The sequence below is a fragment of the Saccopteryx bilineata genome, chromosome 10 (genome assembly GCF_036850765.1).
Source record: "Saccopteryx bilineata isolate mSacBil1 chromosome 10, mSacBil1_pri_phased_curated, whole genome shotgun sequence".
Taxonomy (NCBI): Eukaryota; Metazoa; Chordata; class Mammalia; order Chiroptera; family Emballonuridae; genus Saccopteryx; species Saccopteryx bilineata.
In genome coordinates this window covers 37,647,605-37,670,474 of record NC_089499.1, presented here as the reverse complement: position 1 = coordinate 37,670,474, position 22,870 = coordinate 37,647,605, and the positions used below count along the sequence as shown (strand labels likewise).

The window sequence follows — 22,870 nt, the reverse complement described above, 5'->3', positions numbered from 1 at the left end:
CTCTGTGGGATTTTTTTTTTTTTTTTTTTTTTTTTTTTTTTTTTTTTTTTGTATTTTTCTGAAGCTGGAAATGGGGAGAGACAGTCAGACAGACTCCCAGATGCGCCCGACCGGGATCCACCCAGCACGCCCACCAGGGGCAACACTCTGCCCACCAGGGGGCGATGCTCTGCCCACCAGGGGGCGATGCTCTGCCCCTCTGGGGCGTTGCTCTGCTGTGACCAGAGCCACTCTAGCGCCTGGGGCAGAGGCCAAGGAGTCATCACCAGCACCCGGGCCATCTTTGCTCCAATGGAGCCTTGGCTGCGGGAGGGGAAGAGAGAGACAGAGAGGAAGGAGGGGGGGGATGGAGAAGCAAATGGGCGCTTCTCCTATGTGCTCTGGCCGGGAATCGAACCCGAGTCCCCCGCATGCCAGGCCGACGCTCTACCGCTGAGCGAACCGGCCAGGGCTCTGCAGGATTTTGAGGCCCACCTAGCTCAGGGCTGTGCCCTCTCTGGGAGCACCACAGATGAGAATTAAACTGAAACCCGTTAGTGCTGAATGGAAACACCCACAGAGTAAGATCAGTAAGGCAGCTTGTGGAACGGAGCCCTCACGGATCTTCCAGACCTTGGAGAGCTGACAACGCTGACTCTTCAGTGTGGGCCAAATTAAAAACAGCCTGGCCGTGTCCGCACCACCGCAGGCTGCCCAGTGCCCACGGGCCTCCAGGACCCTCACAGAGGCTCTCAGGGTGCAGCCTGGCCCCTAGAGGTGCGGCCTGTTCTCCATCGGCAGTAGGAGGGTTTTGAACCAAAGGGTCTCAAAAGTTCTGTGATTCTTGGGAGCTGCCCAGGTTTCAAGGACCTTAAATGCCTTTGGCAGTGACTCCTCAGTGTGATGCAGTGTTCATCCAGGAGTGAGGACACGTCCCAGGCCAGTTGACACTACGGTGTGGGGGACAGAATGCTTAGAGCAGTGCTTAGAGAACCATGTTGCTGTGGTCCTGAGCTCGAGGCTGGGCACCGGGTAGGAAGGCTGACTAGCCTGGGTTTTATCTTGGATCCCCCTTTTCCAGCTGGGTGGCCCTTTCCTCCAGGGAGCAATGTATTGAGCTCCTCCACGCTCAGCTCCCTGCCTGGACCCACAGAGGAGAAAGAATGGATACGCATGAGAGAGAGTCCTCTTTCACCCATGAAGGGCTGCGCCTGGAGCAGGGAGCCCACTTTCTCACCTTTATTTCTGGAGTTCCTCCCAAAAGGCCTCGGGGAAAGGCCAGGTTCAGTGGCCAGCCGGTGGAACCAGGAGACCGGGGCGGTGGTGACAGGCATGCACTGTCATTGCAGGGAACAGCAGCCTCTTCCAAGCCGAGCTCTGTCAGAAGCACTGGCGGGACCTGCCCCCCAGCAAGTGCCACAGTGCCGCCCAGGACACCCGGAAGGAGACCGGCAGCATGTGGGGCCTCATGGTGGTCGCCCAGCTGCTGGCAGGCATTGGGACGGTGCCCATTCAGCCGTTTGGGATCTCCTACGTAGACGACTTCTCGGAGCCCACCAACTCGCCCCTGTACATCTGTGAGTCACAGGCTTGAAGAGGGCTGCGGGGAGGGGTCGATCCTGATATGGCACTTGCTTAGGCCCTAAGGGGCTGAATTGAGGTCTTAACCCTCCTTGCCCCACAACATAGCAAATGAGTGCCGAGGTTTGGGGGTCAGACAGACCTGGATGAATGGCAGTTCTGTTACCAGCTGTGGGGTCTGGGCCAGTAGCTGAGCCCCAGGGCCCCGGGTCCTCACCTGTCGAACAGGACTGTGCGCTGGGCAGCTGTGGGATTGCATGAGGTCATATAAGTGACCATTTAGCCCCGTGCTGGGCACAGGGAAGCTCCTTGACCAGCAGTAACTACTGGTGCTTCCCAGCGCGTCCGTCCAGGCCCAGGCTGGGCACACACGTTTTTCTGAGCCATCCACTGATGGACAGGTCGATAGCTCTCTACTGCTCCAACCCTCCCCTTAGCACAAACCACACTGCGCATCTTCAGGGCCTATACCCCAGACTAAACAGACCACGCCCCATGGCTTTGTGGCCTCACAAGCTCCTGCCAAGGCCTCCAACATTGCCCCAGCAGAAAGCTTTGCCCACCAGCACTGCCCTGGGTTGGCATCTCTAAGTGCCAGGGAGGCTGTTTTCCTCTTGGCAGTTGGATCTCTCTGGCAGCTAGAGGAGAAACAGCGTTGGCTCTGCACGTCTTAGGCTCTTGAGTGGTTCTGGCATTGTCAGCAGGAATGGCATAGGTGTGGGCTTGTCAGGGCAGGGAACAGATGGGGTGGCATCTCAGGAATCCTTCAGTGAGGGAAAGAGCCTGGGGCTGCCCCGCCCTCTCAATCCCCCTCAGCCTTCTTTCCCCTCTCTCCTTTTCAGCCATCTTGTTTGCCATATCCGTATTTGGACCGGCTTTTGGGTACCTGCTGGGCTCTGTCATGCTGCAGATCTTTGTGGACTATGGCAGGGTGGACACAGGTGAGTGTGTGTGATGATGCGATGCCCATACCCTTGCCAGTTTCACAAACCAGCCTACCCCCTCTGCAGCCCCCAGCCAATCAGAGCAGAGAATGAAGCTTCAACTGCAAACGTTCACTCCCGCGCTCGCTCCTGCTGTCCCTCAGACAGCCAGGAGCAGATGGCGTGTGCCTCCCTCACCATCACCTATACTGGATGCTGGGAAGGAGGGGGGTGCACTGTTAAAAAAAATGTACTTTCTGCCCTCCAAGAAGTTTGCAACTTGGGTTAACTGCTGGGAAACCTTGAGACCTAGGCGTTGCCTTGGCAATGCCACCACAATTACCTGTCTTGGTGGTGGTATTAAAGATCATTTCCGCCTGACCTGTGGTGGCGCAGTGGATAAAGTGTCGACCTGGAATGCTGAGGTCGCCAGTTCAAAACCCTGCACTTGTCTGGTCAGGGCACATATGGGAGTTGATGCTTCCTGCTCCTCCCCCCCCCCCTTTCTCTCTCTCTCTCTCTCTCTCTCTCTCTCTCTCTCCTCTCTAAAATGAATACATACATACATACATACATACATACATACATACATAAATAAATAAATAAATAAATAAATAAATAAATGGATCATTTCCACCAGCCAGAGATACGGCTGGAAGGCAGGTGTGAGCCAGACCCTCAGCAATAACTCCCCTTCCTGTGCCCGGCACACAGAGCAGAGCCTGCCCATCTCACAAAGACTATGGGCAGGTGTTCAACCTGACCACACTGCCAGAGCCCACAGACTCCTGTCTCTGGGACCATCAGACCATGAGATCATCTGTGTGGTGTCCTCTGCCTGTACTTCAAACCAAAACGTAAATAGGCAGGACTTTCTGCTTCAGAGTCAAGCCATCTTTGCCCTTTTGCTGGCACTCCCTGCAGTAGTTCCTGGCTCTTGGTTGACCAAAAGATCTTCTACTGGGCTCCGGGTCCCCCAGAGACAGTGCCCAGGGATGCCGGTCATTGTTTGGCCGAGGGCCGTTCTGCCCCTTCTCCTCCCCTCCATGTCTAGGTGGTTTCCTTACAACACAATGACAGACGCCTAGATGTGGACAGGGGACTTGCCAGAAGAAAGCATCCCCTGGGTCCAGGCAGCCCACTCTGTGGATGGCTGTTTCCTCGGGTTCCTTAGGATTATGAAGCTTCCTTTCTTAGGGATCAGTAAAGTTGGGCAGCAGTAGCATTCAGTGGTTAAGAGCTTGGTTTGGACACCAGGAAGACATAGGTTTGAAATTGATCAATAATCTTGACTGTGGACAAGGGCAAGGCTAACCTCTTGGAGCCTCATTTTCCTGAGCTGGGAAAGTGAGTGGCTATAGCACGGGTCGGGAACCTTTTTGGCTGAGAGAGCCATGAACACCACATATTTTAAAATGTAATTCCGTGAGAGCCATACAATGACTCGTGTATGTTAGGCATTATCCAATAAAAATTTGGTGTTGTCCCGGAGGACAGCTGTGATTGGCTCCAGCCACCAGCAACCATAAACATGAGCAGTAGGAAATTAATGGATTGTAATATATGAGAATGTTTTATAATTTTAACATTATTATTTTTTTAATTAAAGATTTGTCTGCAAGCCAGATGCAGCCATCAAAAGAGCCACATCTGGCTCGCAAGCCATAGGTTCCTGACCCCTGGGCTATAACTTCTACCTCATAGACTTGCTGGGAGAGCCCAGCAGGAGAATAGACATAGACACGTAGGCTCACGTCTGGGCTGTGGAAAGCCTCGAGAGAGCCACTGCCAAGAATTTGGGAATAAAATAAGATGAGGCCAAGGTTCTGATCCCTTCAACCTGGGATTCTCTGATGCCCTGCTTCATGTGCAGTGGCCTCTGTTTTCTGGGAAGACTAGAATGGCCAGGATAAGGAATGTCGTCTTGACCAAGGTTCTAGAGGGTCTCTTCCCAGTGAGATGAGATCATGTATCCATCCAACAGACAGTGGTGTCCTTTGCTTCCTCTTCAGCCTTAGTTAACCTGAGCCCTGGAGACCCTCGATGGATCGGAGCCTGGTGGCTGGGCCTGCTCATTTCCTCGGCCTTCTTGGTTCTCACCTCCTTCCCTTTCTTCTTCTTTCCTCGCACAATGCCCAGAAGAGTGCAGGTAAGGTTTGGAGAGTCCGTAATTCTACCAATACAGGTTTAAGAAAGGGAGGTGAAAGTGCAAAATGAACAGAGCTGAGAACTGCAGTACATTAAGTAAATTCTAAATAGGTGAACTCTAAATAAGTCTCATGATGCAGGACTTCTCAGAGGCTTTGAAAAGTGAGAGTGCCGGTGAATTTCCAAAAGTTGATATCTCATCAGTGTGCCCTTCCCATGGTAGCGTGGCCTCAGGGATGTAGTTCAGGAAACACTGAGCTCATCTAAACGGGGGTAAAGCGTGAAGAGCCCATAAACACTGAATATGTGATCTGGCGCAGCTCACTTTGGCATTTCATAGGGCCCGTCCTGTCTAGCTTGAAGGACTGAGTAAGGAGGGAGTCCTCGTGCCAAGGCGTGTGATGGTGAGCTGAGAGGGAGCGCAGTGTGAGCGGATTGAACTTCCACGCAGCTCTTAGTTATGTCTGTTGGGGAGAGACATCAGGGAAGGGTGTGAACGGAAACAAGGATGGGAATCTGAGGGGGGACTTTGATGTTAGGCTGACAGGTCTCAAACCTGTTCTGATCTCATGAAGTCCTAGGGTGCTGCAGTGATGGGGTTACCAATCAGGTGGCAACATGGCAGCTAGGCTGAGGCTGGGAGTCAGGAAGGAAGGAAGGAAGACTGGAAGTCAGAAGAGGTCTGTATGAAAATAGGGCATGCAGCTGAGGGCATGCAGCAGAAGGCATGCAGCTGAGGGCATGCAGCTGAGGGCATGTAGCAGAGGGTCATGGCAGCTGAGGGCATGCAGCAGAAGGCATGCAGCTGAGGGCATGCAGCAGAGGGTCATGAAAGCTGAGGGCATGCAGCAGAAGGCATGCAGCGGAGGGCTGTGACAGCAGAGGGCTGTGACAGAGGAGGGCATGCAGCGGAAGGTATGCAGCGGAGGGCTGTGACAGAGGAGGGCATGCAGCGGAGGGCTGTGACAGTGGAGGGCATGCAATGGAAGGCATGCAGCTGAGGGCATGCAGCAGAAGGCATGCAGCTGAGGGCATGTAGCAGAGGGTCATGACAGCTGAGGGCATGCAGCGGAAGGCATGCAGCAGAGGGCTGTGACAGAGGAGGGCATGCAGCGGAGGGCTGTGACAGAGGAGGGCATGCAGCAGAGGGCTGTGACAGGAGGGCATGCAGCAGAGGGCATGCAGCAGAGGGCTGTGACAGAGGAGGGCATGCAGCAGAGGGCTGTGACAGAGGAGGGCATGCAGCGGAGGGCATGCAGCAGAGGGCTGTGACAGAGGAGGGCATGCAGCGGAGGGCATGCAGCGGAGGGCTGTGACAGAGGAGGGCATGCAGCGGAGGGCTGTGACAGGAGGGCATGCAGCGGAGGGCTGTGACAGAGGAGGGCATGCAGCGGAGGGCTGTGACAGTGGAGGGCATGCAACGGAAGGCATGCAGCCGAGGGCATGCAGCGGAGGGCTGTGACAGCGGAGGGCTGTGACAGCTGAGGGCATGCAGCGGAGGGCTGTGACAGCAGAGGGCTGTGACAGCTGAGGGCATGCAGCGGAGGGCTGTAACAGTGGAAGGCATGCAGCGGAGGGCATGCAGCGGAGGGCTGTGACAGAGGAGGGCATGCAGCGGAGGGCTGTGACAGAGGAGGGCTGTGACAGAGGAGAGCTGTGACAGTGGAGGGCTGTGACAGAGGAAGGCTGTGACAGAGGAGAGCTGTGACAGTGGAGGGCTGTGACAGGAGGGCTGTGACAGAGGAGGGCTGTGACAGAGGAGAGCATGCAGCAGAAGGTATGCAGCAGAGGGCTGTGACAGTGGAGGGCTGTGACAGAGGAGGGCTGTGACAGAGGAGGGCTGTGACAGAGGAGAGCATGCAGCAGAAGGTATGTAGCAGAGGGCTGTGACACAGGAGGGCTGTGACAGTGGAGGGCTGTAACAGAGGAGGGCATGCAGCAGAGGGCATGCAGCAGAAGGTATGCAGCGGAGGGCTGTGACAGAGGAGGGCTGTGACAGCGGAGGGCTGTGACAGAGGAGGGCTGCGGCAGTGGAGGGCATGTAGGGGAGGGCCATGACACCTGAGGCCAGGGCAGGGATGGATGCTCTTAGAGGTGGTGCTGAGGACTCAGCAGTGACCTAGACCGGAAACAGAAGTGGATTTAATGGTGGGCACACCAGGGGTTCGCCCTTAGCCCCGACTTCTGAAGAGCTCTGCAAAACCCCAACTTTACACGTTTTTCTAATGTAAGGGGCTCAATATTTTCTTCTGTGCTGGGGGCCTCAACTGACCTTGATCCGCTCTGACTGGAGGCAAACAGGGGCCACAGTTAGTGCTAAGGTTTTAAGCCAGACACAGAGTCAACCAGCAATGAGGTGGATGAGATGTTGGCCCAGCCTTGGGAGGAGGGGCAGGGGTAGAGGACCTGGGCTTGTCTAGGGGGAAAGTTTCAGAGGTTGGCAGCCCATCACGGTGGCTTGGGGGTCAAGCAAGCCTGACTTTGAATGCAGCTCTGCTATTTATAAACTAGATGACTGATCTTAAGAAAGTTTCCTTGTTGCTAAGTTTCCCTTCCTTTAAAATACTGGAGATAGAGTAGATGTCTCAGGAGGAGGCTGTGAGGAGTGAGACAATGCCTGCAGAACGCTGGGCACAGTGCCTCCCATGGAGTAAGCACTCACTGAATGACAGCACCTGTGCCTGGTGATGAGTTTCCCTGGGAGGGTCCTGACAGCCAGAGTCCAGGGGCCTTGCATCCACGCGGTGGGGCAGAGCAATGTCTGACGAGCTCAGAAGAGGTAAGTGAGTCCACTGAGATGGTAGGCACAGAAAGTTTGAGCAGGACTTTCCCCTTTGAGCAGAACTCAACTTTGGGCCCGGAAGGGAAGAAAGGACTCCGTAGAGGAGATAGAAAAGGAGAGCTGGAAACAGGTCATTCTAGACTAGTGTCTCAGAAGCCAACAGCCCCTGGAATCTGAGGACAGGGAAGATCCAGTCAGACACATTTGGCATCAGTCGTGGGAAAGTTAGATATAAAAGGATATGCCCAGAGGTGTCTTGGGAGGCGTTGGCATGGATGCATTCTGGTCAGCAGCCAAAACCCTGGGCACACTGGCATGCAGGCGGCATTTCCTTCAAGAGAGCATTCTCTAGACACCCTCCTACTCACACCTGGTGCAGCTCACTGCTGCCCTGCCCAGAGCCACTGAGACCAGAGGGGTCAAGGGCCCAGGAAGGGTGCCTGCAGGGAGCCTGGGCCATTAACACTCATCTGCTTTGCTGCCTTCAGAGGTCTCCAGCCATAGCGGACGAGGCAAGGAAGATGGAGGAGGTCAAGCCAAGAGGCTCCCTGATGGATTTCATTAAACGTAACTGACCCAGCGAAGCCCTGGGTGGGCTGGCCTGGGCGAGGGCATCAGGGGGCCCATCTCACAGGAGGGGTTCTGCCAGGCAACACAGACTCAAGCAGAGCCCGCCCCACCCCATGCTCTTTGCTCTCCTCCCTTCACGTGGAGGTGACAGTTACGGGAGGTGACCGTCCCCACTGTTAGCCTTATTTCTATCCACCCGCCACCTGATTTCTTTCAGACTCATTCTCATTTTATTTAGCCCATGAGCAGGTTGAGTGGGGGTCTGAGAGGCTGTGTGCCCCTGGGTTGGCCACTTCAACTCCATGGTGCCTCAGACACCGCCCTGAGGAAGAGACAAGTGCAGTCTGGAAGGAGGAGGGGGGGGGCAGTGGCCGGTCTCACCCCGCAGCCTGCAGAGATCTGGCCCCTGACGTGAGTCTGTTTGCAGGGTTTCCGCGCATCTTCCTGAGGCTCCTAATGAACCCGCTGTTCATGCTGGTGGTCCTGGCTCAGTGCACCTTCTCCTCCGTCATCGCTGGCCTCTCCACATTCCTCAACAAGTTCCTGGAGAAGCAGTATGGCGCCTCTGCGGCCTATGCCAACTTCCTCATCGGTGAGTCCCGCCAGACCGGATGCAGCCTGGAGCCAGAGGGAGGCTTCCCCGGGAGAAGGAATTTTAAGGACAGTTTTTGTGGTTGGCAATCTAGAATGCTTTTAACAGATTTCTGGGACCCTGCTCATTCCAAGCAAGAGTGGGCCAAGGCTGGGGGCTGCCGCCTTCCCCATCTGAGGGGCTGGAAGCCTCCCAAATGTTCTGACAGCCTCCCAAAGGCCCTGATACCCTCAGGGGCAGAAGAAGAAAGACAGGGCATCAATCTGGGGGCTTGAGGAAAATGCTCCTGGTTTTGTTCCTTCTTCTCAAGGACTTGAATACATTTGCTTCAGTGGGGAGTATGTGACCCAATGGTTCTCAGCTCTCTAGGCTCCCCTGGAGAGCTTTAAAGAATACAGATGCCCAGGCTCTACCTTCCATCAGTGAATTCAGAGTCTGGGTGGGGCCCAGTATTGTTTTTTGTTGTTGTTGTTTTTGTTTTACCAATGAGATTGAGAAGCGCTGATGTGATCCCACCAAGTATCCAAGTGAATTACTGGGCCCTAATCCACAGGTGAGCTTGACCATATGCACACAGGGCAAGGAGGTCAGAGTGTGAACCCCAACCTCCTGTGTGGCCCTCAGCTGTGACCTTATTTCTATAGCCTTGGGCCTCTGACTTGCAGGCAGGAGGCACCACCAGAGCCTTGCTAACCCCGGTAGATCACAGTGACACTTCAGTGAGGGGTCAGGTAACGAAAGGTGCTGACTGAGTGCACATTCAGCCCACATCCCTCTGGCTGCAGAGGCCCCGCTTCTTTCTCTCTTCTTTGCACAGGCAGGGTAATCCTCTAGGTCAAGATACTGCTGCTGTAGGTGCTCCTGGCAAACAGTAAACGCTCAATTAATGTCAGGTATTACTACGGGAACGGAACACATCCCATGTTCCTTCAGGAAGGGGCGTGCCCCCTTCACGGTCCTGCTTGGAGTCTGTGCCCACACGCACCCAGGCCAGTGCCCGCGGACCAGCTTCTCTCTCTCCCCAGGGGCTGTGAACCTCCCCGCTGCAGCCTTGGGGATGCTGTTTGGAGGAATCCTCATGAAGCGTTTTGTTTTCTCTCTGCAAACCATTCCCCGTGTGGCTGCCATCATCATGACCATCTCCATTATCCTGTGTGCCCCTCTCTTCTTCATGGGGTGCGCCACCCCGGTCGTGGCTGAGGTCTATCCACCTAGGTAATGGGAATGAGGGGTGAGAAGATAGCCTTGGCTAAGGCCAGAGCCTGGATTTGCCATACCTCTTCCTTTCTGCTTCCTCAACTCTCTTCTCCTCTTTTCACTTTTTGATCTTATCTCCTATGTGGATACATAGGAAATCAGGTCTTGAATAAAATGCTGAAGTATAAGGAATCAGAGGGCTCTAATGGGCCACCAGCAATCAGGGTTAAGGTCCTGTGTTTTGTTTTGTTTTTAAGAAGCACCTGAAAGGCCCTGACTCAGTGTATAAAGCATCATCCTGGTGCACTGAAGTCATGGGTTCAATGCCCGGTCAGGGCATATACAAGAAGCAGTCAGTGAGTGCACAACTAAATGGAACAACTAAGTGGAACAAGTTGATGCTTCTCTCTCTCCCTTCCCTCCTTCTTCTCTCTTTCTCTCTCTCTCTCTCTCTCTCTCTCTCTCTCTCTCTCTCTCTCTCAAAATCAATGGGGGGAAAAAAGCCTTTTTTTTAAAGCACCAGAAACTAATTAGTTTGGTTTCAGGATGAATCTGTAGGGCTATGAGCCTCAGGAACCAGGAAATAAGCTATGTTTAGCATCAACTCCGTGCCAGCTAGAATTACAAAGTCTCATTGAGCCGCCGAGGAAAGGTGAGAGAAGGGGACATGGAAAGATCTGGGAGAGAACAATGACAGTGATGGCAGACTTCACAAATGAGGGCAGGGGAGGAAGAGGGCAGGCAAGGGACACCTGGCGGTTTGCATAAAGCAGCACGGTCCTGGGTTTAAGCCTGGCTTCCAAGGGAGGGTGCTGAGCAGGGAGCATGGATTGTTTTTCTGGGTGCTGCCTTTCAACCACCTCTTCTTTTACATTTTGCCTAATGAGATGACAACACTTGGAGATGCTGTACCTTTCAGCCTTGGTGTTTTCTTCGTTTTTCTCTTTAAAATCGCCTCTTCTGTCTTTGGTGTGGGAAGGAGGGAAGGGGTATGTGGGAAGGAAGGGCTGCTCAGGATGGGAAATCCCTGGTTTGAACTGGTCTTCTGTAGCCTGGCTAGGGACCGAAAGAAGCTGAGACGGCCCTGGGCCTTTTGATGGCTTTCACTCAGAGTTGAGCACAAACTAGGACTTTGTCATCAGACTGGGTTCTAATTCTGTCACTGCCCTTCTGCGTTGGGGAAAGTTACATAACTTATCTAATCTTCAGTGTTCTTACGTATAAAAGGAGCATAATAATTATAGAGTTCTTGTGATGACGGTGCATAAAAAGCACCTGGGCACAGTGCCTGGCACACGAGAGATGCCCCTTAATGGCAACTATTATTAGCATAATTATATTAGCAAAGAGCTCTGGGCTGTGGCTTGTCAGCCCTATCCGAACCATCCTGGAAGAAAATCATGAATATCAGATATGAGGAATGGGGGGTGGGGTGGGGGGTGAGATCAGCCAGTGAAATCTCCTTGGTTGAAGCTCAGGGGGGTGGAGGGACCTGGCGATGTCTACAGAAACCTGGAGGAAAGGAACCATCTAGACCCCAGATTGCTTCAAGGGGCGCCAGCTTATTCCTCAGCCTGAGCCTGGGTGGCGGGGAAGGGAAGGGAAGGGAAACAGTGCCTGGGACTTTTGTTTAGCGTCGCCATCTCTCTCATCAGAGTCCTGGTTGGTTGTTTGTCTTGATGACTTCTGCAGTGCAGGGTTTGCCAGCCAAGCTTTTCCGACTAGCGGCTGGTGGGTTTGGGCTCTTAGTGTCCGAAGAAACAGTGGCACCAACCAGCGGCCAACTGACTGTCGGCCCCATAGACATAGCTCAGGTCCCAGGGCCGACGCACAGGCACACCGACCAGGCGGGAACTCGCACGGGGCTGGAGGGGAGAGATTTTTTCTCTGGTCTTGCTTTGTTTGAGTCCCTGTTTCCTGTTTTTCTGGCAGCACATCAAGTTCTATACATCTGCAGCCTCTTGCCTGCCGCAGGGACTGCTCGTGCCCGGACTCCATCTTCCACCCGGTCTGTGGAGAGAACGGGGTAGAGTACCTCTCCCCGTGCCACGCAGGCTGCAGCCACCTCAACGTCAGCTCGGTAGCCTCCAAGCAACGGGTAAGGGCAGGAGGAGCCCCCCGGGGTCCTTGTGCTCAGTGTGTGCCCTGAAAGACTGCTTCTAGTTCCGGGATGCACAGGGTTCAACCCACACCATCTTCGTTTCCCCCTTCCTGGCCTCGGGGCCACATCCACCCTCTCTCTACCTCCCTTTCCCTGAGGTCATGACCAGGTGCCTATAGCCCAACTTCAATTAAAGATTGGCCGATATTCAACAAATGCACGTTCCTGAGGCTTGGAGCAAAAACCAGCCAAAGCACTCCTTCGGCAGGGCCTTCTAGTCTCATCCTAATGAGTCCTACTGGGTCTCTTTGAGTCCTGCATCCTGGCTGTGTTCAAAAGCCACAAGGACAAACCCAGATGAGTCAAGGGCATGTGGAGCCATGATGAGGGTCCTCCGGGATGTGGAGCAGGAAGGTTAGAGCTGGAAGTGGTGATCAAGGGCGTTAGGGTCACCCCCTCGGCTCCCAGGTGTGGCCACATGACTGGCGTGAAGTCATGCAGTTATTTAGGGGGCAGATCTGAGTCTAGAATCCCGCCTCAGTCTGGGGGCACAGCTGTTCAAGGTCGTGTATCTCCTGGCCATCAGCCTTCCACTCGTGCAGCCCACGTTCAGTAGTTCACTCAGTGAGGTCCTGTCAGCCCTCTGGCACCTGGCCTAGGACCAACCAGCAGCCAATGAACTGGAGTCATTTGTATAATTATTCAGCAAATAATGGACACCCAGCACCGCCACACATGCTGAGGATTTAGTAGTGAAGCCAAACATCAGACAAGGTTCCTGCTCTTATGGGGTTCGCATTCTATCAAATAAATGCACAAGATGATTTTAGAGAATAACCCATGCCATGGAGAGAGTTGATGGGCAGTGTATGCCTGGGGGCCTCCCTGAGGAGGTGACATAATAACTGAGCCACCAGAAGAAAAGCCTATGAAGACCTGGGGTGAAACATTCCCACTAAAGGAACAGCAAGTGCAAAGCCTTAGAGCAGGGGTCTCCAAACTTTTTACACAGGGGGCCAGTTCACTGTCCCTCAGACCATTGGAGGGCTGCCAAATACAGTGGTCCTCTCACTGACCACCAATGAAAGAGGTGCCCCTTCCAGAAGTGCAGTGGGGGCTGGATAAATGGCCTCAGGGGGCCGCAGTTTGGGGACGCCTGCGAGCATAAATGAGCTAGGCTTAGAAGAAAAGAGAGAAGGCCAAGGCTGGTGCTGAGAGCTGGGCCAGGGAGTAGACAGGGGCCAACACCGGGCAGGCCAGGGTTAGGAGACGGGTGTTCTTTTTCCTGAGAGCAGTGGGAAGTCTGTGCAGGTCCCCTAAGGAGCAGAATGCACCTTATTCTCTTAAGCCTATATGGACGTCATCAGCAGACTAGCCCCTACTTACCCTCCGCCTCTCAGAGGGTGAGGGAAGGCTGCTTCCACAGCCACCTCTGCGGGCAGAGGAACGTGAGCCTCAGGGCAGAGGGAGGACAAGGGGCTGGGGTGAGAGGTTCTCTCAGTTGTCATCTAGCCAGAAGAGTCTGTGGTGGCCTCTGTGGTTTTCTTATCTTTATTTACTTACCTCTAACTCATCTACTTTCAGAAATAATCCTGACAAGTTTCCAACAACAGTACAAATCATCATCCATTTGCATAATATTGAGAAAAAATAGTCAATTATAAGATTAAAAAAAAAATCTATGGAGGTAGCAGCCATATCATATGTAACTTATTTCTGAGCTTCCTAGCAACCGAAATAAAGAAGTGCATAGTTCTTGCTGCCTGGCAGAGGAAAGAGTACTAGCTCATCAGTCCCAATCCTGGGGACTGGCTTTATAACTGCTTTGACACTTAAATGGTCGTAGAGGAGATAAAAAGCACCTAACACAGGCAGTGGCTGAATTGTACAATAATGTTGAGCCTCGGGGGTGTCTAGACTTGAGACAGGGACCTCCCTTTCTAGAAGCCTTGAAAGGCAGGAAGAATCCCTCTGGCAAAGGCCTGACAGAGGAAGAGCTTAGTGGATCCTGTTGTGCTTTCTTCATTGTCTTCTCCTATTTATACCTTCCTTACCCTCCCTGCACTAAACACGCAAACAGCAAAAACAACAACCCACAAAACCACAGCGGCTGGGCATGGGGTGCCCTGGTCCCGAGCTGGGTGGGCCCTGCCTGACCGTGGAATCCTGCATATACTGATGTGGTGTCACGGCTGGAGGAGTCCAGCCCGTGCTGGACAACTGTTTTGGTGAAGGTGGTTCCTACTGCCCAAACAGTGGTCAGAAGTGGGATCTGTGAGGCGCCTAGGAACCTTCAGCTGACCTCTCCAGCCTCTGAATCCAGCCTCAGCCAGCTCTCCAGCGGACCTAGAGGGCAGAGGGGTTGAAACCTGAGGGATCCTCTAGCTAGAGCTGGCGCAGGCGTCTGATGTGTGTGCAGGCAAAGTAATGAAGGCACATCTTCCCCTCTCTCCCCTCTCCCCTTTTCAAGATCTATTTGAACTGCAGCTGTGTGACCAAGGGATCTGCTTCAGCAAAGACAGGGTCGTGCTCCGTCCCCTGTGCCCACTTACTGCTCCCGGCCATCTTCCTCATCTCCTTCGTGGCCCTCATCGCCTGCATCTCCCACAACCCCCTCTACATGATGGTTCTGCGGTGAGTGTGCCTCTCCTTCCCCTCGTGTGCCTTTGCTTTGTGCCCAGCTGCCTGCCTGTCGCCTCTCCTCCCTTTCCTGGTCCTCAGAGTCCTTTGAACTCAGTGTACAATGTTCTCTGGGTGAAATGGGGGCACCCAGCTCTGTGCAGAGCTCCTCGCTGCACGGCCCCCTTCCATGGCCCTGTGAGCGCCCCTACTCTGCCTCATGGGAGACCACTAGCTCAGGCTGGCAGAGCCAGGAACACTGGGCCACGTGCTAAATCCAGGCCGCCTGGCTTAACACTGTGGCAATGCCTGTAGATTTAAAAATCGCTTATTTTTAAATCCTAAAAGAACTGAGAGAAGGGAGAATTCAGTTGGATGCATGAAATCAGGGATGGAAAATCAGGAAAGTTCCAGAGACAGAACGAGAGCTACGGGAAAGGATGAGAATGAGAAAGGTCTAATGTGCTAGGGGCCGGGACTCAATTCTCAGGTCAGAAGAGAGAGGCTGGGCCCTGGCCGGTTGGCTCAGCGGTAGAGCGTCGGCCTAGCATGCAGAGGACCCGGGTTCGATTCCCGGCCAGGGCACACAGGAGAAGCGCCCATTTGCTTCTCCACCCCTCCGCTGTGCCTTCCTCTCTGTCTCTCTCTTCCCCTCCCGCAGCCAAGGCTTCATTGGAGCAAAGATGGCCCGGGCGCCGGGATGGCTCTGTGGCCTCTGCCCCAGGCGCTAGAGTGGCTCTGGTCGCAACATGGCGACGCCCAGGATGGGCAGAGCATCGCCCCCTGGTGGGCAGAGCGTCGCCCCTGGTGGGCGTGCCGGGTGGATCCCGGTCGGGCGCATGCGGGAGTCTGTCTGTCTCTCCCTGTTTCCAGCTTCAGAAAAATGAAAAAAAAAAAAAAAAAAGAAGAGAGAGGCTGGTGGTTCAGATCCAAGTCATGGCACACACACACACAAAAAAAAAAGAAGAAGAAGAGAGAGGCTGGCCGAGGCAGACGTGTCTCACTACAGTGGCACCTAAATGTCCATGAGACCTTGACAGGGAGAAAACATTTCAACCAAGTTCATATAACCCACCCTTGCCTGCCTCCCTCCCTCCCTCCTGTCCTCACCTGCCTCCCAAGCAGAGGGGGAAACACAGGATTTGCATGCCAGGCTCCAGGGTCAAGGGCCCAGCTCTTCCATACACTGGTTGAATGTCCTTGGGTGTTGCCAACCTCGTTGAGTCTCAGTTTCCTCATTTATGAAAGGAGTTTAATGATATTGACCTCAAAGGATTGATGTCAGGATTATATGGTAGCTTTGTAAATAATAAGATGCTCTACTTATCGGTTAATTATAACTATTAACCCAATGATGATGATGATGATGATGATAATGATGATGATGATGATGATGATGATAATAGTAAACAGCTAGGTGCCAATGATCTGTTTTCCCCAGAAGTCTAGGAGGTCGGGAAGAAGCAGAAGCAGCCAATCCTAAGGGTCTGGGATTTTACCCTCTTTACAAGTTAGCTTGCAAAGTACCAAGCCCCTGTTTCCGCTACTGTTTCAAGAATGCTGTCAGAAGATAGGAGACTCCCGGGTCAAAGGCACAGGACTTTGTTACCCATAGCACAACAAGCAGTGTGGACCTCATGTTGCACTATCTATCCTTGCCCCTCAAGTCCTAGGGAGTGACCGGGAGGTGCCTGGGTGCCCGTTTCACATGCAGTGGGTTTAGGTCCTGGCTGAGGAAAACTGAGCTTGAGAAAGCCACCGCTCCTGTAGACCAAGCCTGCTCCTGGTCTGGGGGAAGATTCTATCTCGTGCTTGGAGGTTGCTCGTTGCAACCACAGCCCTGAGAACTGGTCCGGGAAAAGGACAGCCAGGACCCCGAACTGCTAGCATGCTCCTCAGGAACACGCAGGGATGCCAGAGCCTCCGGCTAGTGTCTCTCCCAACGCCACCATCACCCCCTTTGCTACTCCGCATCCTGTGCATTCTGAAGACCAAGGCTTTCCCTTAGGGCCCTGGATGGGGGTTCTCTCCTTGCACCCCAAGTCAGGTGGACCATGGCAGACACTCTAGCCCTGAGAAAGATCTGGGCTAGCCATGATGAGGAGAAGGAACAGGATAAGGAAGTTTCATGGGAGTCGGGGGACAAACCCTGTCAGGTCACATCCCAGAGGACTTTTATCAAAGCCCAGGGATGGGGAAGTAAAGGAGGAAAAGTATGGTTTTAACCACAGGATGGGCTTTTCCAGAAAAATCTCTCCCTTCCAAGTCTGGTCAGGGGCTGGAGTGAAACTGGAGAAGAGGCACCAGGGCCCCCAAGTGGATTAAAGCTGAATCCCATGGGAAAGTGGAAAGAGTGGGTGCTTTGTCATGTGAAGAAGGCGGGGCCTAAAGATGACTGTGTAGGCCGCCCCAGCTGGGCGTGGGGATACAGGTGGGAGTGAAGTTTCACTGAAAAGGTGGAAGGAGGGGGAGTGGCCAGAAAGCCAGCATAATTCAGGGTCGAAGGGGGGCAGAGACTAGAAAAGGCTTAAGACCCCTATCAGAGGCCAAGTCCCATTTAGTTGAGAATCTCGGGGAGTCTGCCTGGGACAGGGACCAAGGCGTGCATGATGGATCGGGCCATCGGAGGCATCTGTAGGCTCGAAGGGAGCAGACATTAGATTGAGATGGAAGACCCTTTCCACTGATGGGGGTGGGGGGTCCCAGTGGGTGCTCTTCCCCCTGCTACACCCCGGTGAGCGTTGGCCTCACCAGGCCACCCTTCACAGATGCTGAAAGAAGGTCCCATTCTCATTTACTTCCAGTTCCCTTCCTTGCTGTTCCCTCAGCCCCCAATGCTCTTCCCCAGCAAGCCCCCACCGAGGAGGGTGTGTGCTCACCCCCCCCCCCGTGTTTGGGTTGGGGAGCCAAGAGCTGGCCAGCAGGAGGCCCCACCATCACCCAGCCTGGTGTGCTTGGAGGCCTCCCATGCCCTCTAGGGTAGCAGTGCCTGGAGACACCGCCTCCAGATACCACCTCCCCTCTCTCCGAATCTCCTTCCTCAGCCAGACACCTCCCCCTCTTGCAGGAAGGAGTAGGGGCAGGACTGGCTGCATAATAGGCAGAGCCCAGAGCAAAATGAAAATGAGAGGCTCCCAGTTCCAAAACTATAAGAATTTCAAGACAGCCAGAGCAGAGCATTAGCCCTAGCACAGGCCTTTGGGGCTGCCCTGCTCTCACACCCAGGGAGCTATCTGTAGGTAAAGGATTGTCTTAGTCGCACGCAGAAGCCAACAGCCCTGGGGCTTTAACTATACTTTGCGGCAGGGCTGCCTTTTAGTGCTATGAAGCATGTTGTCCAGACCTGCTGCTGTGAAAATATCCTCAGCCTCCCCTCTGCTTCTGGCCTCTTCTGCCCATCGCCTCTTGAAGGGGGCTCAGGGTAGCCCCCCCAAAATCAGAGACCAGAGGTTCTCAATCTTGAGTGTGCAGAGTGTGTATCACTGTCTCCTGGGGGGCCTCTCACAACACAGGTGGCCGGGCCTCGCCTCCAGGGTATCTGATTCTTAGGTCTGGGGCGGGGCCTGGGAATCTGCATTGCCGATAAGTTCCCAGGGAATGCTGATGCTGCTGGTCCAGCCATTAAGCTGTGAGAACCACCGATACAAACGACCAGTGAGCCCAGCCTGCGGCTAGGTGGCTGGTCAGGCTGCGTGAAGGCCGGCTGTGACTGAGGCTGGCCGGCCCACCTGAGGGAGGCACAGCCCTGAGTCCCCCCACCACTCATTTCCAGTTCTCCTTTCCAGCGTGGTGAACCAGGAGGAGAAGTCCTTTGCCATTGGCGTACAGTTCTTGCTAATGCGCCTGCTGGGTAAGTGCGAGCCTCTTCCGGAGGAGGGGCCCCAGGGCATCCGAGGGCGATGGGGTGCAGGGTGGGGATGGAGAAGTCCTCTGTCATCTCTGTTTGTAGAGATCAGCTGTGCATAATCAGCACAACCCCAAATGCTGGAATCCCATCTGGGCAGTTTCCTCATTACTTGTGGCTAATAAAGACTTCATCTATGGCGTTAATTCCAAGCCAAATTATGTAAGGAAAGTAAAAAGTGGACACAACTGAGAATACTTAATAGAGGATCAAAGGCAGGTGTTTCCTAATCTCTCTGCAAGAACTCGCCGTCAAAGCAAAACCTTGCATTTCTGTCCCAGCCAGAAAGGCAGCCTGAGCCCCCCTGGCTTCCCTTCCCTTTTACAAAATTCAGTCCACCTGCTGCCCGTCAGCAAATGAGTCTGTGCACGGAGAGCCCTGTGCCAGCAAAGCCCGCCTGCCCTCCAGCAGCACAGAGCCTGTGGAGAAGTGGTGCTGCGCATGCATGAGCAGTAGTGCCCACGGGAGGGCCAGCTGTCTTCAGAGAGCAGGGTGCCCTCCCCGGTGTATGGACTGGGGGTAGGGATGTGTGTGTACCGGCACGTTGAAGGCTCAGTCCCAGACTCCTAACACTGAACTGTTCCTTAACATGTCCTGGCACTCGACAAACACAAGGCAGTGACAAGTAAACAAAGTCAAGGGGCTGGATTCAACTAAAGATATGTTTAAGGACATAGTGGGTAGTGTGACAGAGCCGTGGGGGGACTTCTGTTACTATCGAGGCATACTTTCTGACCTTGAACGCTGACCTCCTACAGAGCCCACCGTGCATTACTGTTCCAGGAGCCAGGTCTGCACTTGGCCCTGCAGGGTCTTCCATTACCATCCTGGGGTTTGTTGGGGGTGTGACCCCCTGGGCCTGCTGAGTGGGAGCATTTGCAGGGGGCCCTCACCATCTGAGGCTGGGTGAGGTGTTCAGATGATGAGGAATGAACTGGCTTCAGTGACATCGCTTGGCTTTGGGCCACTTGCTCTTCTCGTCCCAGTAGCCCCTTCAGACCCAGTGTGACAAACACAGAGGGCACAGGGCAGCGGGATCTACCCTGTTCTGGTGGCAGAGGTGCCGTGGCCATCCAGCTCCTTGTTCTCATTTATACTCATTTACAACTTCCTTGGAAACCGCCCCTGGGAAGGAAACCTTGCATTCCACCCAGCAACCAACAGCGGGATGGGCTTGAAGGGCCTGCCCTGCTTCTTCCGCCCCCTGGAAAGACCGCCCTCCCACTGCCTTTGTTTGCTCCTGAGCTCAGACAACCCACTGTGGGACCACGTTAGAAAACCCGGGGCTGGAGGGATTCCATGCATCACCCAAGAATGCAATTCCACTCTGAGATTTAAAAAAAGGCTTTTAAAATTACCCCCTGGGACTTGGTTGAATTTTTTTTTTTACTTCATTTCTGTTTAGGGACCATATTGGAAGTCAGTCAGTCCTTGTGGCCAGTTTCAGTCTCATTCTCCTGAGCAGAGGCTGATTCTGGAAGGTTCCCACTTATGGGCGGAGCAACAAGCAGCAGACGGCAGCGTTTCACAGGGCCCTGAATAGAAGAGTCTGCGAGGCTGTTCTCGGCACAAGGGTTCTGAGAGTGGGCTGGCCTGGCCTGGGTGTGATCTCAGACGGGACCCTCCCCAGTCCGGGGCCTGCCTAGAACTGTCCCTAACAGTAGAGGCACAGCCCCTGTGGGCCAGGTCTCACCACTCAGCTGCGAGGAAGTTCAGGGGGCCTGGGACAGAGGCTCTGAGCAGCCAGGGTGGTGAGGTTCTTCTAGGCGCGTTGTCGAAGCTTAACGGAAGAACCTCCGTAATAAAGCCCAAAATCCAGCCTGACTCTTCTTATCTATGTGATGGTGAACTCACCAAGCCCACTGCCCTCTCTGTTAAAATGAGGGCAGCCACCCACCTCCAGCTGCTATGAGAACCTGAGGAGCCAATGCCCTCCAGAGCCCCCTGCCACATGGTGGAGATCAGTTTATCTGCACTTGGGACCAATCCCAATGTGGGAACTATTTTGTCTGTGAGCTGAATGAGAGTGACCTTGTGACTTACTCTGACCTGAAAGGATGGCTCAGGTCCCTTTTCTCTTCTAAGCTCTAGTGAAAGAGGAATTCAGGCTTCACAGAAAGCTATTCTGCTTCCCAAAGTCACTGTGATTCCTAGGGGTGGGGCAGAGATGTTTTCACACCGGTGATACTCAAGGGCGTTGGGGGACTGGCTCCCCACCCTACCGGGTGCCTCTGCCTGCAGCTTATGTGACCTGAGCTCTCTAAACTTTCTTCCCACTGGTGCCAGCCTGGCTGCCATCTCCAGCCCTCTACGGCCTCACCATCGACTACTCTTGTATCCGGTGGAACCTGCAGTGCTCGGGGCGGCGAGGGGCCTGTGCCTACTACAACAACGATGCACTCCGAAACAGGTGAGGGCCAGCACACCATGTGTCAAGGAGGCCAGGCTCCAGGCGGAGCAAAGGGCAACCACCTGTTCTGGTGGCGGTTGTGGAGGTTGTCTGGCTTCCGAGGGAGACCAGAAGGGTGATGCCATAGACAGGGAGCAGGGCATCTCGGGGCTCGCAGAGAGCCATTCGAGTAACAAGAGCCAGGGGTTGCTCTGAGGTGGGCCCCAGTCTGCGGTCCCCACAGCCCCTTGGGAGGAACAGCAGCAGAAAGAAGTGTGTCAAAGGCAAAAGGGATGGTTGGAGTCCAAGGGAGAGACTGTGGCTGTGAAATGATGGTGCCACGTCAGCCTCCCAGCTGCTCAGGAGGAGGGGGCCCCATCACGGCTCCTAGAGGAGGCCGAGGCAGGCAGGGCCAGCCTGCCGCAGTGGGACTGAGCCCAGCTATGGCGCCACCGAGTTCTGCACCCCTTCCAGCCACCTCCCCTGCTGCCATCATCACACAGTGGGGAGAGTGGGCTTGAGGGGGACGGATGGGTCTGGGAATGGTATCGAAGTGGCACAGAAGGCTGGAGAGAGCTGGGCCTAGGGGGCAGCGAGAAGGTGTCCCTCTTCTTCTGGCTTGCTGGGAGGACAGGATCCTCAGGGCTGGCTGCGGCTGCAGTATTGCCTTTGGCCCTCTAGGGGGTGGCAGTGTGAAAATGAGGACCCCTGGATTGGTATTGCCGTTCCTAGTCTCTGCCTACTCCCAGTATGCTAGCACCCTATGGGTCAAAGGAATGAGGAAAATGGTACCTGCCTGGGTGCTGGCAGATCCTTACCTTACCCGATTTCAACACATCCCTAGGCCAGTGGTCCCCAACCTTTTTTGGGCCATGGACTGGTTTAATGTCAAAATATTTTCACAGACCAGCCTTTAGGGTGGGACAGATAAATGTATCACGTGACCGAGACAAGCGTCAAGAGTGAGTCTTAGATGGATATAACAGAGTGAATCTGGTCATTTTTAAAAAATAAAACATCGTTCAGACTTAAATATAAATAAAATGGAAATAAAGTAAGTTATTTATTCTTTCTCTGCGGACTGGTACCAAATGGCCCATGGACCGGTACCGGTCCGCGGCCCGGGGTTTGGGGACCACTGCCCGAGGCCACTGTGAGAATGACGCTGCTCTTCCTGGTGGCCCCGGGACGTGGGCTACAGACACCATCCCCCCCCCCCCCGCCACCAGCCCCTCACCAGTCCTGTGTCCTCCTGCCCACAGGTACCTGGGCCTGCAGGTGGGCTACAAAGTGCTGGGCACGCTGCTGCTCGTCTTCATCAGCTGGCGGGTGAAGAAGAACAAGGAGTACAATGTGCAGGAAAAGGCTGCCGGCCTCATCTGACCCCTGACCCTGGCGTGGCCTGGTGCCTCCCTGCTGCAGAGTGTGGACCTGCCCTTCCACACCTACCTGTATTTACTAATGTTAATATGTCATTTTCTTTTTGTTTTTAAAATAAGAAAACAGCCCCAGTCACCCTTTGTCTTCCCTGCCTCCGCTGAAAGGTCCCCCCTCAGAGTTCCTTCAGGCCTCTGGACTCCGCTGGGTGGGCACAGAGCTGCAGGGTTGGAGCCTGACCGGCTCCTTGGGAGGGACCCACGCGCCCAGGCTCTCCTCAGTGCTGGGCCTCTGGTGAGGAAGCCCTGCAGGCAGGCCCTGCCCTGACCAGTCCTGTGGGGAGGCTCCTAAGTGGAGAGAGAGAGGGTGTCTGTCCAGAGAGAAGGGCGTGGGCTGCGTGGACGAAGGGCTGCAGCATCAGCACAGAAGCCAAGGGGTCTGGCTCCCTTCCTCTCAGATCCTTGCTTCTTGCCGCAAGAGGCCATTTTGGAAGCTGCCATGTTGGAAAATACTGCCAGCTGGTCCCCTCCAGTTACCCACACTTAGGCACTGGAGCAGGGACCGAGATTCTCCGAGGATGAGTCGTCCAAATACTGTTCACATTCATTCTAGACCTTTCTGTACATGGGTCTGCGCATGTTCGTCTCCGTCTTTCTGGGGGTGTATTTCAAATTAAGAAGGCCACACCCTGGTGAAGACCAGAGGAAG

The 22,870-nt window shown here is 54.3% G+C and overlaps 1 protein-coding gene across 1 annotated transcript in view; it reads left to right on the top strand.

The window, feature by feature from the left end:
* Positions 1-22,300, top strand: part of SLCO2A1 (solute carrier organic anion transporter family member 2A1) — a 79,558-nt gene extending 57,258 nt beyond the window's left edge. Inside the window, exons 4-14 of the mRNA XM_066244567.1 lie at positions 1,329-1,556; positions 2,403-2,501; positions 4,496-4,632; positions 7,902-7,980; positions 8,411-8,575; positions 9,601-9,790; positions 11,705-11,870; positions 14,344-14,507; positions 18,278-18,342; positions 20,683-20,806; positions 22,048-22,300. Coding sequence (XP_066100664.1) covers positions 1,329-1,556; positions 2,403-2,501; positions 4,496-4,632; positions 7,902-7,980; positions 8,411-8,575; positions 9,601-9,790; positions 11,705-11,870; positions 14,344-14,507; positions 18,278-18,342; positions 20,683-20,806; positions 22,048-22,168 — 1,538 coding nt within the window. The 3' untranslated portion in view covers positions 22,169-22,300. The remainder of the gene's footprint in view (positions 1-1,328; positions 1,557-2,402; positions 2,502-4,495; positions 4,633-7,901; positions 7,981-8,410; positions 8,576-9,600; positions 9,791-11,704; positions 11,871-14,343; positions 14,508-18,277; positions 18,343-20,682; positions 20,807-22,047) is intronic.
* The last annotated feature ends 570 nt before the right edge of the window (positions 22,301-22,870 follow it).